The sequence below is a fragment of the Salmo salar genome, chromosome ssa03, assembly GCF_905237065.1.
Source record: "Salmo salar chromosome ssa03, Ssal_v3.1, whole genome shotgun sequence".
NCBI lineage: Eukaryota > Metazoa > Chordata > Actinopteri > Salmoniformes > Salmonidae > Salmo > Salmo salar.
The window spans coordinates 77,777,465-77,793,819 of record NC_059444.1 but is presented as its reverse complement, the minus strand read 5'-3'; the positions used below and the strand labels follow the sequence as shown (position 1 = coordinate 77,793,819).

Here is a 16,355-nt window from a genome sequence, read left to right as displayed (position 1 = left end):
TGTTTGTTCTACACAATAGATTTATATCTGAAAATTCTGAGCAGGACCTTGGATAGAACATGACATTTATGATGGTAAGGGACAGAGATGATGGTAGGGGACAGAGATGATGGTAGGGGACAGAGATGATGGTAGGGGACAGTGATGATGGTAGGGGACTCCACTCCATTTATAGAGCGACTCCACTCCATCTAAAGAGGTACAACATGTAAAACATTTACTATACAACAAAGACTGGTTTTAGGACCAAATAGTTCTGGAGTGGAGCCACGTCCTTAGAATTTATACCTAAAAGACAGGTCTGCTATAAAGTAGAGAGACAGGGAGACTGACGCATTGATCTATGGCAGGGGTGGTCTGGTGCTGCTCTTTATGACAGGGTCCGTCCAATGTGTGTGTGTGTGTGTGTGTGTGTGTGTGTGTGTGTGTGTGTGTGTGTGTGTGTGTGTGTGTGTGTGTGTGTGTGTGTGTGTGTGTGTGTGTGTGTGTGTGTGTGTGTGTGTGTACCTGTGGATTGGAAGACACCGGGGTTGCAGGAGCAGTACCGCGAAGCGAAGGCCTCCATCATACGATCGATCTTCTGAGCCTCACCAGGCAGTCTGAAACTCCACAGAAACTGTCTACACCAGCATAGAGAAAGAGAGAGAGCGAGGGAGAGAGAGAGAGTGAGAAAGACAGAGCAAAGGAGAGAGAGAGGGAGAGGGAGGGAGAGAGGGACAGAAACATAGATGTGAGGAGAGAAAGTGAGAACACAGGAAAACCAACGAGAAAGAAAACAGAGGCTCCAAAAGTGTCTTGAAAGCAGGACATCATCATGAAGTGTACTGACTGCACATTATCAATAATAAATACTACTAGATACATTTTTTTAAATGTGATGAAAAGCTGGGAATCTTAGTACAGTAATATGCAGAAACAGCTCACCGTAAAGCCTGTACGAGGTTGAGATCTGCAAACTCATGAAGGTCTACGAAGGCCTGCAACACCTTGAGGTTGAAGTCGTCCCTGGGAGAGTTGAGGAACAGTGTGTCAGGTTCTCAGATTCAGCTCAGGAAATGGCTGCTATTCAGTGTTAGTCCAGATCAGTCTAGCACTTCCAAAAACAGAACTATTACAGGTAAAGTGTCTTTCAATCCCTATAGGAACTGAAATGTCTGTTAGGGGAGAGGCCCTTTTTAAACCCAACTCCACCTCTTCTCTAGATTATGTCTCTATCAGACCATTATACAATATGATAAGATTGCGGGTCGTGATAAATTGCTATTTGTTTGTGCATACAACCAACTTCTTAACATACAATATGTTGTTGCTTTCTTAAGGGCCTTTTCAAAAGAAAACGATTTATCCCAGCCTCAGACTCTGCTCTGTCTGTTTGCTACACAGGCTGTTTTGACAGTCACATCCCTGCGAGGTGGCCCACGTGTCGTAGATATGAAACACATGTAGCCAGGCAGAGCAGATCTCTGTTTTACTGGCATGGCCCCTTGTCTACTGTCGCCGCTGTGCTCCGTAGAGACAGACAATCCATTTCCCGAGGCTTCATGACCGGGCTTATACACGCACAGAGGGAGAAATCTCCCTGAGAGATGGACAGAGTGTAGGAAAGAGAGAGGGAGGGAGAGAGAGAGAGAAGGGAGCGAGTGAGATGCGGAGAGAGGGAGAAAGAGAGAAAGAGGGGGAGAGAGACAGAGAGAGAGAGAGAGAGACAGAGAGAGAGAGAGAGAGACAGAGAGAGAGACAGAGAGAGAGAGAGAGAGAGAGAGAGAGAGAGAGAGACAGAGAGAGAGAGAGAGAGAGAGAGAGAGAGAGAGAGACAGAGAGAGAGACAGAGAGAGAGAGAGAGAGAGAGAGAGATGAAAACAGAGGAGGTAAGAGCAGTGTGTTTGTTACCTCTCTCCTAAGTAGTCCCCTATGACAGTTTTGTTGAGGCCCTCTCCTTTGTAGAGGAACTGGGATACGTCCTCAGGAGTGTGCTGGAGAAGGTCGTTCTCCAACAGAAACTGGATCCCCTGGAAGACACACACAGTTTGGTTAGCACTCCAAGCTACACACAGACAAACACACATACATACACACACACACACACACGGTTATCTGTTTTGACTTGAAGGAGAGCTAGGAGGCATTACAATAAGTCATTAATACAGATAACACAACCAGATAACATCTTTGATGGCCATGGTTTATAGTGTAACCTGTTCTACATTGTTCTACATCTAAGTTTCGATCTGTTTTTATAGAAATCAGAAAGCATTCAATAAAAACGTCTAACACCAGATTAACATCCATGCAAGTGGGGTAATAATGTCTTTAGCATGGATTGCATGGACTTTAGACAAACCTTTTTGGGGTCCATGTTGAATTTCTTCCTTCCCATGGCGATCTGTTTATTTCTTTGTGTTGTTTTACTGTGATTGGACAGAGCAGAGAGATCCATCAGCCCTCTAGAACAGGTGTGGCATTATCAACAACTGACGCCTGTATTTGTTCACCAGGTCAACTGTCACATTTGTCTACTTTGTACAGTATTTATCCAGGATACTGAACGGTATTGTGGTGAGTTAGTGAGTTGACACTGTTAGTTTACATAGGGCTGTTAGTTTACATAGGGCTGGGTTCAGGACAAATTCAGCTGGATTCAGTTATTACTGTTCCAAGTCAGCTATGAACATGAGAATGTAATGATCCTCTAAAAACAATGATCTTAGACTTATCTTTCCATTTGGACTGTAACATCAACCATGTAGGTTGTTGCACCTACTAACTGAACTAACTGATTAGCAGGAGAAACTCAATCTAACTCAAACTCAGTCTAATGAAAAATGAATGAAAACCGTATGCCTTTTTCTTTGTGTGTTCGTGTGTGTGTGTGTGTGTGTGTGTGTGTGTGTGTGTGTGTGTGTGTGTGTGTGTGTGTGTGTGTTTGCATTATTGCATGTGTGCATACTGTGTTCTCCCTGTGTTCCCAGAATAGCTTGAACCATTCCCCAGCTGCACCTGAGACACACAAAGGCTAAATCCACACTAACACACGCTCTCTCCACCTCATCACCAACGAGCGCTGAACAGCCAATCAGTTGTCAGTCCCTGAATAGGAGCGGTTGTGGGGCGTTTAGCAACTGTTTGGCAGAGGGACGGCTCAGCTCCACAAACAAAGATGGATTATTAACCCACACTGGGAAAGGTGTGTGGCTGGACGACTTGGAGAGGAGAAGGGAACAGCAGCTAGGATGGGGGTGGGGGTTGGGGGGGGCGGGGGATGGGGGGTTACGCACCTCTCCCCCACGCAGGTTAGCTGCTCGATCTCAGTCATCACCTCTGCAATCTCAAACTTCAACCGCTGCCAACAGGATTACAGGGAGAATTAGCTGGGTTCAATTGACATCTGAACTGGGGTTGTTTTAGCAGAGCATTGGAAATCAACAAACAGACTCAATGTAAGTGATTAGAGTCAAAGTAACATTTTAGCCACCCACATAAAGTCATATCATATCAAGGGTGAGTGATATCTTTATAAAAAATATGAAATCTTGACATTTCTTTTCATTTTCTTGACTCACCTCAATGTCATCCAGTAGCTCTTTTTTCCTGCGTCGTATGTTTGACAGCTCATCTCTCTCTTCCAAGGAAAGGTCTTCAGGTACTGTGAAAGAGAGAGATGTAAGTGTGGAATTAACATACAATCACTTACACACATAGTCAGACACTTCCATGGATTAAGATGTGATAGCTAGTGTGCTGTAAATCAACACACAAGGCTGATGAACCACAGATCTAGGATCAGATAAGTGTACCCCAATGCTAAACCTAACCATTAGGAGGATGGAAAAACATCTGATCCTGGATCTGTTGTTAGGGACACATTCCAGTTCCACCTACTCCTAAATCAACACATCATTCTCTAGCAGTATACTGGAACTTCTGAGAGCTCTTGACTTCCTCTCTGGCAAAAGGAAAACTCCTCCATAAATTACAACCAAACCGCCCAGGACCTTGGACCCCCCACCACCACACACACACACTAAAGCAGGTAAGCACACACACACCAGCGCTGAACATCTGCTAAAACGTGCATCGTCCAATATTAGTTCTCAGATAGTCTGCTTCCTCATTTGAGGTAATTAGTACCACTGAGATATCTGGGCCAAATGCTAACCCCCTTCTCACACACACACACACACACACACACACACACACACACACACACACACACACACACACACACACACACACACACACACACACACACACACACACACTATAATATACGTGTTTGACTATACTGTATGTGAACTGAGCACCCAGTGGTAAATCATACAGACTGACATTTCCACGTGTTCTATTCAATAAGGAGTCTCCCCAGTCCCTCCTGCTTATCCCTCAGTTTACCAGCAGCACATACATCAACCTTCCTCCCCAGACCTCTCTCTGAGGACGTCCTCCTCACCACCTCCTCCTCCTATCACACACCGCCGCTCTTACTACCTGTTAGAAAGCAGGCAGAGGCAGGCATGCTCAGGCTCACAGGAAGTAGGTCATTCTCACATCAAGAGCCGTGGCAGATTGTGCTTTTCTACGCCGCGCATTTGCCTCGCCAGCTCTCTCTCTCTCTATCCATCCTATGGCTTGGAGTGGAGGGGGGAGGAGAGTCGGGGGGGGGGGGGGCTGATTCATAGAGCTAAGCAGCTTTACGATTCAGATTTTTTCTCTTCTCTCCTTCCATTGTCAATAGCTATTGACTTGTCTTTTTTTCTCTCTCCGTAAAGACAAAAAGACAGAGATACCACGGACCATCAAGTCGGGATGGGATGGCATCGTGGTACTCGACTCTCGGTGGCTTCTTATCACGGACGAGCAGTCCATCAGAGCCAAACGCAGATGGTAGACAGAGGAAAAGGATCTCAGAAGTGGTGATCGTTTTCTCTCACGGCCGAGTGGACCCACTCAAAGCCTCTGACTGACTTCTACATAAATGAAACAGAGAGCTAGATGAAAGGAGAGGGAGAGTACACTGAGTGTACAAACCATTTTGCCCTCAGAACAGCCTCAATTCATCAGGGGCATGGACTCTACAAGGTGTTGAAAACGTTCCACTAGGATGCTGGCCCATGTTGACTCCAATGCTTCAGACAGTTGTTTCAAGTTGGCTGGATGTCCTTTGGGTGGTGGACCATTCTTGATACACACAGGAAACTGTTGAGCATGAAAAACCCAGCAGCATTGCAGTTCTTGACACACTCAAACCAGTGCGCCTGGCACCTACTACCATACCCTCTTCAAAGGCACTGAAATATTTTGTCTTGCGCATTTACCCTCTGAATGGCACACATACACAACCCATGTCTCATTCTTCTTTAACATGTCTTCTCCCCTTCATCTACACTTCAACTCAATATTAGGAAGGTGTTCCTAATGATTTGTCCACTCCGTGTAGCGAGAGGGGAGAAATAAATAGAGTAGATACAGAGAGGGGGGAGAAATAAATAGAGTACATACAGAGAGGGGGGAGAAATAAATAGAGTAGATACAGAGAGAGGAGAGAAATAAATAGAGTAGATATAGAGAGAGAGGGGAGAAATAAATAGAGTAGATACAGAGAGAGAGGAGAAATAAATAGAGTAGATACAGAGAGAGGAGAAATAAATAGAGTAGATACAGAAAGAGGGGAGAGGGGAGAAATAAATAGAGTAGATACAGAGAGAGGGGAGAAATAAAGAGTAGATACAGAGAGAGGAGAAATAAATAGAGTAGATACAGAGAGAGGGGAGAAAAGAGAGAGAGTAGATACAGAGAGAGAGGAGAAATAAATAGAGTAGATACAGAGAGAGGGGAAATAAATAGAGTAGATACAGAGAGAGGGGAGAAATAAATAGAGTAGATACAGAGAGAGAGGAGAAACAAATAGAGTAGATACAGAGAGAGGAGAAATAAATAGAGTAGATACAGAGAGAGGAGAAATAAATAGAGTAGATACAGAGAGAGGAGAAATAAATAGAGTAGATACAGAGAGAGGGGAGAAATAAATAGAGTAGATGCAGAGAGAGGGGAGAAATAAATAGAGTAGATACAGAGAGAGAGGAGAAATAAATAGAGTAGATACAGAGAGAGGGAGAAATAAATAGAGTAGATACAGAGAGAGGAGAAATAAATAGAGTAGATACAGAGAGGGGAGAAATAAATAGAGTAGATACAGAGAGGGGAGAAATAAATAGAGTAGATACAGAGAGAGAGGGGAGAAATAAATAGAGTAGATACAGAGAGAGGAGAAATAAATAGAGTAGATACAGAGAGAGGAGAAATAAATAGAGTAGATACAGAGAGAGGAGAAATAAATAGAGTAGATACAGAGAGAGAGAGAAATAAATAGAGTAGATACAGAGAGAGGGGAGAAATAAATAGAGTAGATACAGAGAGAGAGGAGAAATAAATAGAGTAGATACAGAGAGAGAGGAGAAATAAATAGAGTAGATACAGAGAGAGGAGAAATAAATAGAGTAGATACAGAGAGAGAGATGAGTATACAGAGAGAGAAATAAATAGAGTAGATACAGAGAGAGGAGAAATAAATAGAGTAGATACAGAGAGAGGAGAAATAAATAGAGTAGATACAGAGAGAGGGAGAAATAAATAGAGTAGATACAGAGAGAGGGAGAAATAAATAGAGTAGATACAGAGAGAGGGAGAAATAAATAGAGTAGATACAGAGAGAGGGAGAAATAAATAGAGTAGATACAGAGAGAGGGAGAAATAAATAGAGTAGATACAGAGAGAGGGGAGAAATAAATAGAGTAGATACAGAGAGAGGGGAGAAATAAATAGAGTAGATACAGAGAGAGGGGAGAAATAAATAGAGTAGATACAGAGAGAGGGGAGAAATAAATAGAGTAGATACAGAGAGAGAGGAGAAATAAATAGAGTAGATACAGAGAGAGGAGAAATAAATAGAGTAGATACAGAGAAAGGGGAGAAATAAATAGAGTAGATACAGAGAGAGGGGAGAAATAAATAGAGTAGATACAGAGAGAGGGAGAAATAAATAGAGTAGATACAGAGAGAGGGGAGAAATAAATAGAGTAGATACAGAGAGAGGGAGAAATAAATAGAGTAGATACAGAGAGAGGAGAAATAAATAGAGTAGATACAGAGAGAGGGAGAAATAAATAGAGTAGATACAGAGAGAGGGAGAAATAAATAGAGTAGATACAGAGAGAGGGGAGAAATAAATAGAGTAGATACAGAGAGAGGGAGAAATAAATAGAGTAGATACAGAGAGAGAGGAGAAATAAATAGAGTAGATACAGAGAGAGGGGAGAAATAAATAGAGTAGATACAGAGAGAGGGAGAAATAAATAGAGTAGATACAGAGAGAGGGGAGAAATAAATAGAGTAGATACAGAGAGAGGGGGAGAAATAAATAGAGTAGATACAGAGAGAGGGGAGAAATAAATAGAGTAGATACAGAGAGAGGAGAAATAAATAGAGTAGATACAGAGAGAGAGGAGAAATAAATAGAGTAGATACAGAGAGAGGGGAGAAATAAATAGAGTAGATACAGAGAGAGGGGAGAAATAAATAGAGTAGATACAGAGAGAGAGGAGAAATAAATAGAGTAGATACAGAGAGAGGGAGAAATAAATAGAGTAGATACAGAGAGAGGGGAGAAATAAATAGAGTAGATACAGAGAGAGGAGAAATAAATAGAGTAGATACAGAGAGAGGGGAGAAATAAATAGAGTAGATACAGAGAGAGGGGAGAAATAAATAGAGTAGATACAGAGAGAGGAGAAATAAATAGAGTAGATACAGAGAGAGGGAGAAATAAATAGAGTAGATACAGAGAGAGGGGAGAAATAAATAGAGTAGATACAGAGAGGAGGAGAAATAAATAGAGTAGATACAGAGAGAGGGGAGAAATAAATAGAGTAGATACAGAGAGAGGGGAGAAATAAATAGAGTAGATACAGAGAGAGGGGAGAAATAAATAGAGTAGATACAGAGAGAGGGGAGAAATAAATAGAGTAGATACAGAGAGAGGGAGAAATAAATAGAGTAGATACAGAGAGAGGGAGAAATAAATAGAGTAGATACAGAGAGAGGGGAGAAATAAATAGAGTAGATACAGAGAGAGGAGAAAATAAATAGAGTAGATACAGAGAGAGGGAGAAATAAATAGAGTAGATACAGAGAGAGGGAGAAATAAATAGAGTAGATACAGAGAGGGGAGAAATAAATAGAGTAGATACAGAGAGAGGGGAGAAATAAATAGAGTAGATACAGAGAGAGGGAGAAATAAATAGAGTAGATACAGAGAGAGGGAGAAATAAATAGAGTAGATACAGAGAGAGGAGAAATAAATAGAGTAGATACAGAGAGAGGGGAGAAATAAATAGAGTAGATACAGAGAGAGGAGAAATAAATAGAGTAGATACAGAGAGAGAGGAGAAATAAATAGAGTAGATACAGAGAGAGGGAGAAATAAATAGAGTAGATACAGAGAGAGGGGAGAAATAAATAGAGTAGATACAGAGAGAGGGGAGAAATAAATAGAGTAGATACAGAGAGAGGGAGAAATAAATAGAGTAGATACAGAGAGAGGGGAGAAATAAATAGAGTAGATACAGAGAGAGGAGAAATAAATAGAGTAGATACAGAGAGAGGAGAAATAAATAGAGTAGATACAGAGAGAGGGAGAAATAAATAGAGTAGATACAGAGAGAGAGGAGAAATAAATAGAGTAGATACAGAGAGAGGGGAGAAATAAATAGAGTAGATACAGAGAGAGAGGGAGAAATAAATAGAGTAGATACAGAGAGAGAGGAGAAATAAATAGAGTAGATACAGAGAGAGGGGAGAAATAAATAGAGTAGATACAGAGAGAGGAGAAATAAATAGAGTAGATACAGAGAGAGGGGAGAAATAAATAGAGTAGATACAGAGAGAGGGAGAAATAAATAGAGTAGATACAGAGAGAGGAGAAATAAATAGAGTAGATACAGAGAGAGGAGAAATAAATAGAGTAGATACAGAGAGAAGGGAGAAATAAATAGAGTAGATACAGAGAGAGGAGAAATAAATAGAGTAGATACAGAGAGAGGGGAGAAATAAATAGAGTAGATGCAGAGAGAGGGGAGAAATAAATAGAGTAGATACAGAGAGAGGGGAGAAATAAATAGAGTAGATACAGAGAGAGGGGAGAAATAAATAGAGTAGATACAGAGAGAGGGAGAAATAAATAGAGTAGATACAGAGAGAGGGGAGAAATAAATAGAGTAGATACAGAGAGAGGGGAGAAATAAATAGAGTAGATACAGAGAGAGGGGAGAAATAAATAGAGTAGATACAGAGAGAGGGGAGAAATAAATAGAGTAGATACAGAGAGAGGAGAAATAAATAGAGTAGATACAGAGAAAGGGGAGAAATAAATAGAGTAGATACAGAGAGAGGGAGAAATAAATAGAGTAGATACAGAGAGAGGGGAGAAATAAATAGAGTAGATACGAGAGAGGAGAAACAAAGAGAGAGAGAGGAGAAATAAATAGAGTAGATACAGAGAGAGAGGGAGAAATAAATAGAGTAGATACAGAGAGAGGGAGAAATAAATAGAGTAGATACAGAGAGAGAGGAGAAATAAATAGAGTAGATACAGAGAGAGGGAGAAATAAATAGAGTAGATACAGAGAGAGAGGAGAAATAAATAGAGTAGATACAGAGAGAGGGGAAATAAATAGAGTAGATACAGAGAGAGGGGAGAAATAAATAGAGTAGATACAGAGAGAGGAGAAATAAATAGAGTAGATACAGAGAGAGGAGAAATAAATAGAGTAGATACAGAGAGAGGAGAAATAAATAGAGTAGATACAGAGAGGGGAGAAATAAATAGAGTAGATACAGAGAGAGGGAGAAATAAATAGAGTAGATACAGAGAGAGGGGAGAAATAAATAGAGTAGATACAGAGAGAGAGGAGAAATAAATAGAGTAGATACAGAGAGAGGAGAAATAAATAGAGTAGATACAGAGAGAGGAGAAATAAATAGAGTAGATACAGAGAGAGGGGAGAAAAGAGAGAGAGTAGATACAGAGAGAGGGGAGAAAAGAGAGAGAGTAGATACAGAGAGAGCGGAGAAATAAATAGAGTAGATACAGAGAGAGGGGAAATAAATAGAGTAGATACAGAGAGAGGAGAAATAAATAGAGTAGATACAGAGAGAGGGGAGAAATAAATAGAGTAGATACAGAGAGAGAGGAGAAATAAATAGAGTAGATACAGAGAGAGGAGAAATAAATAGAGTAGATACAGAGAGAGGGAGAAATAAATAGAGTAGATACAGAGAGAGAGGAGAAATAAATAGAGTAGATACAGAGAGAGGAGAAATAAATAGAGTAGATACAGAGAGAGGGGAGAAATAAATAGAGTAGATACAGAGAGAGAGGAGAAATAAATAGAGTAGATACAGAGAGAGGGGAGAAATAAATAGAGTAGATACAGAGAGAGGGGAGAAATAAATAGAGTAGATACAGAGAGAGGGAGAAATAAATAGAGTAGATACAGAGAGAGGGAGAAATAAATAGAGTAGATACAGAGAGAGGGAGAAATAAATAGAGTAGATACAGAGAGAGGGGAGAAATAAATAGAGTAGATACAGAGAGAGGGAGAAATAAATAGAGTAGATACAGAGAGAGGGGAGAAATAAATAGAGTAGATACAGAGAGAGGGGAGAAATAAATAGAGGTAGATACAGAGAGAGGGGAGAAATAAATAGAGTAGATACAGAGAGAGGGAGAAATAAATAGAGTAGATACAGAGAGAGGGGAGAAATAAATAGAGTAGATACAGAGAGAGGGAGAAATAAATAGAGTAGATACAGAGAGAGGGAGAAATAAATAGAGTAGATACAGAGAGAGGAGAAATAAATAGAGTAGATACAGAGAGAGGGGAGAAAAATAGAGTAGATACAGAGAGAGGGAGAAATAGATAAGAGAGAGGAGAAATAAATAGAGTAGATACAGAGAGAGGGGAGAAATAAATAGAGTAGATACAGAGAGAGGGAGAAATAAATAGAGTAGATACAGAGAGAGAGGAGAAATAAATAGAGTAGATACAGAGAGAGGGAGAAATAAATAGAGTAGATACAGAGAGAGGGGAGAAATAAATAGAGTAGATACAGAGAGAGGAGAAATAAATAGAGTAGATACAGAGAGAGGAGAAATAAATAGAGTAGATACAGAGAGAGGAGAAATAAATAGAGTAGATACAGAGAGAGGGGAGAAATAAATAGAGTAGATACAGAGAGAGGGGAGAAATAAATAGAGTAGATACAGAGAGAGGGGAGAAATAAATAGAGTAGATACAGAGAGAGGGGAGAAATAAATAGAGTAGATACAGAGAGAGGAGAAATAAATAGAGTAGATACAGAGAGGGGAGAAATAAATAGAGTAGATACAGAGAGGGGAGAAATAAATAGAGTAGATACAGAGAGGGGAGAAATAAATAGAGTAGATACAGAGAGGGGAGAAATAAATAGAGTAGATACAGAGAGAGAGGGGAGAAATAAATAGAGTAGATACAGAGAGAGGGGAGAAATAAATAGAGTAGATACAGAGAGAGAGGAGAAATAAATAGAGTAGATACAGAGAGAGGAGAAATAAATAGAGTAGATACAGAGAGAGGGAGAAATAAATAGAGTAGATACAGAGAGAGGGGAGAAATAAATAGAGTAGATACAGAGAGAGGGGAGAAATAAATAGAGTAGATACAGAGAGAGGGGAGAAATAAATAGAGTAGATAAAGAGAGAGGAGAAATAAAGAGTAGATACAGAGAGAGGAGAAATAAATAGAGTAGATACAGAGAGAGGGAGAAATAAATAGAGTAGATACAGAGAGAGGGGAGAAATAAATAGAGTAGATACAGAGAGAGGAGAAATAAATAGAGTAGATACAGAGAGAGGAGAAATAAATAGAGTAGATACAGAGAGAGGAGAAATAAATAGAGTAGATACAGAGAGAGGGAGAAATAAATAGAGTAGATACAGAGAGAGGGGAGAAATAAATAGAGTAGATACAGAGAGAGGAGAAATAAATAGAGTAGATACAGAGAGAGGAGAAATAAATAGAGTAGATACAGAGAGAGGAGAAATAAATAGAGTAGATACAGAGAGAGGGGAGAAAAGAGAGAGAGTAGATACAGAGAGAGAGGAGAAATAAATAGAGTAGATACAGAGAGAGGAGAAATAAATAGAGTAGATACAGAGAGAGGAGAAATAAATAGAGTAGATACAGAGAGAGGGAGAAATAAATAGAGTAGATACAGAGAGAGAGGAGAAATAAATAGAGTAGATACAGAGAGAGGAGAAATAAATAGAGTAGATACAGAGAGAGGGGAGAAATAAATAGAGTAGATACAGAGAGAGAGGAGAAATAAATAGAGTAGATACAGAGAGAGGGGAGAAATAAATAGAGTAGATACAGAGAGAGGGGAGAAATAAATAGAGTAGATACAGAGAGAGAGGAGAAATAAATAGAGTAGATACAGAGAGAGGGGAGAAATAAATAGAGTAGATACAGAGAGAGGGAGAAATAAATAGAGTAGATACAGAGAGAGGAGAAATAAATAGAGTAGATACAGAGAGAGAGGAGAAATAAATAGAGTAGATACAGAGAGAGGGAGAAATAAATAGAGTAGATACAGAGAGAGGAGAAATAAATAGAGTAGATACAGAGAGAGGGGAGAAATAAATAGAGTAGATACAGAGAGAGGGAGAAATAAATAGAGTAGATACAGAGAGAGGGGAGAAATAAATAGAGTAGATACAGAGAGAGGGGAGAAATAAATAGAGTAGATACAGAGAGAGGGGAGAAATAAATAGAGTAGATACAGAGAGAGGGGAGAAATAAATAGAGTAGATACAGAGAGAGGGGAGAAATAAATAGAGTAGATACAGAGAGAGGGGAGAAATAAATAGAGTAGATACAGAGAGAGGGGAGAAATAAATAGAGTAGATACAGAGAGAGAGGAGAAATAAATAGAGTAGATACAGAGAGAGGGAGAAATAAATAGAGTAGATACAGAGAGAGGGGAGAAATAAATAGAGTAGATACAGAGAGAGGGGAGAAATAAATAGAGTAGATACAGAGAGAGGGAGAAATAAATAGAGTAGATACAGAGAGAGGGGAGAAATAAATAGAGTAGATACAGAGAGAGGGGAGAAATAAATAGAGTAGATACAGAGAGAGGGGAGAAATAAATAGAGTAGATACAGAGAGAGGGAGAAATAAATAGAGTAGATACAGAGAGAGGGAGAAATAAATAGAGTAGATACAGAGAGAGGGGAGAAATAAATAGAGTAGATACAGAGAGAGGGAGAAATAAATAGAGTAGATACAGAGAGAGGGAGAAATAAATAGAGTAGATACAGAGAGAGGGAGAAATAAATAGAGTAGATACAGAGAGAGGGAGAAATAAATAGAGTAGATACAGAGAGAGGGAGAAATAAATAGAGTAGATACAGAGAGAGAGGAGAAATAAATAGAGTAGATACAGAGAGAGGGGAGAAATAAATAGAGTAGATACAGAGAGAGGAGAAATAAATAGAGTAGATACAGAGAGAGGGGAGAAATAAATAGAGTAGATACAGAGAGAGGGGAGAAATAAATAGAGTAGATACAGAGAGAGGGGAGAAATAAATAGAGTAGATACAGAGAGAGGGAGAAATAAATAGAGTAGATACAGAGAGAGAGGAGAAATAAATAGAGTAGATACAGAGAGAGGGGAGAAATAAATAGAGTAGATACAGAGAGAGGGAGAAATAAATAGAGTAGATACAGAGAGAGGGAGAAATAAATAGAGTAGATACAGAGAGAGGAGAAATAAATAGAGTAGATACAGAGAGAGGGAGAAATAAATAGAGTAGATACAGAGAGAGGAGAAATAAATAGAGTAGATACAGAGAGAGGGAGAAATAAATAGAGTAGATACAGAGAGAGGGGAGAAATAAATAGAGTAGATACAGAGAGAGGGGAGAAATAAATAGAGTAGATACAGAGAGAGGAGAAATAAATAGAGTAGATACAGAGAGAGGGGAGAAATAAATAGAGTAGATACAGAGAGAGAGAGAAATAAATAGAGTAGATACAGAGAGAGAGGAGAAATAAATAGAGTAGATACAGAGAGAGGGAGAAATAAATAGAGTAGATACAGAGAGAGGGAGAAATAAATAGAGTAGATACAGAGAGAGGGAGAAATAAATAGAGTAGATACAGAGAGAGGAGAAATAAATAGAGTAGATACAGAGAGAGAGGAGAAATAAATAGAGTAGATACAGAGAGAGGGGAAATAAATAGAGTAGATACAGAGAGAGGGGAGAAATAAATAGAGTAGATACAGAGAGAGAGGAGAAATAAATAGAGTAGATACAGAGAGAGGAGAAATAAATAGAGTAGATACAGAGAGAGGAGAAATAAATAGAGTAGATACAGAGAGAGGGGAGAAATAAATAGAGTAGATACAGAGAGAGGGGAGAAATAAATAGAGTAGATACAGAGAGAGGGGAGAAATAAATAGAGTAGATACAGAGAGAGGGGAGAAATAAATAGAGTAGATACAGAGAGAGGGAGAAATAAATAGAGTAGATACAGAGAGAGGGGAGAAATAAATAGAGTAGATACAGAGAGAGGGGAGAAATAAATAGAGTAGATACAGAGAGAGGAGAAATAAATAGAGTAGATACAGAGAGAGGAGAAATAAATAGAGTAGATACAGAGAGAGGGGAGAAATAAATAGAGTAGATACAGAGAGAGGGGAGAAATAAATAGAGTAGATACAGAGAGAGGGGAGAAATAAATAGAGTAGATACAGAGAGAGGGGAGAAATAAATAGAGTAGATACAGAGAGAGAGGAGAAATAAATAGAGTAGATACAGAGAGAGGAGAAATAAATAGAGTAGATACAGAGAGAGGAGAAATAAATAGAGTAGATACAGAGAGAGGAGAAATAAATAGAGTAGATACAGAGAGAGGGGAGAAATAAATAGAGTAGATACAGAGAGAGAGGAGAAATAAATAGAGTAGATACAGAGAGAGGGGAGAAATAAATAGAGTAGATACAGAGAGAGGAGAAATAAATAGAGTAGATACAGAGAGAGGAGAAATAAATAGAGTAGATACAGAGAGAGGAGAAATAAATAGAGTAGATACAGAGAGAGGGAGAAATAAATAGAGTAGATACAGAGAGAGGGGAGAAATAAATAGAGTAGATACAGAGAGAGGAGAAATAAATAGAGTAGATACAGAGAGAGGGGAGAAATAAATAGAGTAGATACAGAGAGAGGGAGAAATAAATAGAGTAGATACAGAGAGAGGAGAAATAAATAGAGTAGATACAGAGAGAGGGAGAAATAAATAGAGTAGATACAGAGAGAGGGAGAAATAAATAGAGTAGATACAGAGAGAGAGGAGAAATAAATAGAGTAGATACAGAGAGAGGGAGAAATAAATAGAGTAGATACAGAGAGAGGGAGAAATAAATAGAGTAGATACAGAGAGAGGAGAAATAAATAGAGTAGATACAGAGAGGGGAGAAATAAATAGAGTAGATACAGAGAGAGGAGAAATAAATAGAGTAGATACAGAGAGAGGGGAGAAATAAATAGAGTAGATACAGAGAGAGGGGAGAAATAAATAGAGTAGATACAGAGAGAGAGGAGAAATAAATAGAGTAGATACAGAGAGAGGGGAGAAATAAATAGAGTAGATACAGAGAGAGGGGAGAAATAAATAGAGTAGATACAGAGAGAGGAGAAATAAATAGAGTAGATACAGAGAGAGGAGAAATAAATAGAGTAGATACAGAGAGAGGAGAAATAAATAGAGTAGATACAGAGAGAGGGAGAAATAAATAGAGTAGATACAGAGAGAGAGGAGAAATAAATAGAGTAGATACAGAGAGAGGGGAGAAATAAATAGAGTAGATACAGAGAGAGGGATGAAATAAATAGAGTAGATACAGAGAGAGGAGAAATAAATAGAGTAGATACAGAGAGAGGAGAAATAAATAGAGTAGATACAGAGAGAGGAGAAATAAATAGAGTAGATACAGAGAGAGGAGAAATAAATAGAGTAGATACAGAGAGAGAGGAGAAATAAATAGAGTAGATACAGAGAGAGGAGAGAAATAAATAGAGGAGAAACAGAGAGAGTGGAGAAATAAATAGAGTAGATACAGAGAGAGGAGAAATAAATAGAGTAGATACAGAGAGAGGAGAAATAAATAGAGTAGATACAGAGAGAGGGAGAAATAAATAGAGTAGATACAGAGAGAGGAGAAATAAATAGAGTAGATACAGAGAGAGGGAGAAATAA

The 16,355-nt window shown here is 39.1% G+C and overlaps 1 protein-coding gene across 1 annotated transcript in view; it reads right to left on the bottom strand.

Annotated features, from left to right (window-relative positions):
* Window positions 1–16,355, bottom strand: part of LOC106606718 (cytohesin-3) — a 62,247-nt gene that overhangs the window by 15,202 nt on the left and 30,690 nt on the right. Inside the window, exons 2-7 of the mRNA XM_045715505.1 lie at window positions 3,561–3,643; window positions 3,276–3,340; window positions 2,342–2,408; window positions 1,891–2,009; window positions 925–1,005; window positions 508–620 (exon numbers count right to left, since the gene is read on the bottom strand). Of these exons, the coding sequence (XP_045571461.1) occupies window positions 508–620; window positions 925–1,005; window positions 1,891–2,009; window positions 2,342–2,408; window positions 3,276–3,340; window positions 3,561–3,643 (528 nt within the window). The remainder of the gene's footprint in view (window positions 1–507; window positions 621–924; window positions 1,006–1,890; window positions 2,010–2,341; window positions 2,409–3,275; window positions 3,341–3,560; window positions 3,644–16,355) is intronic.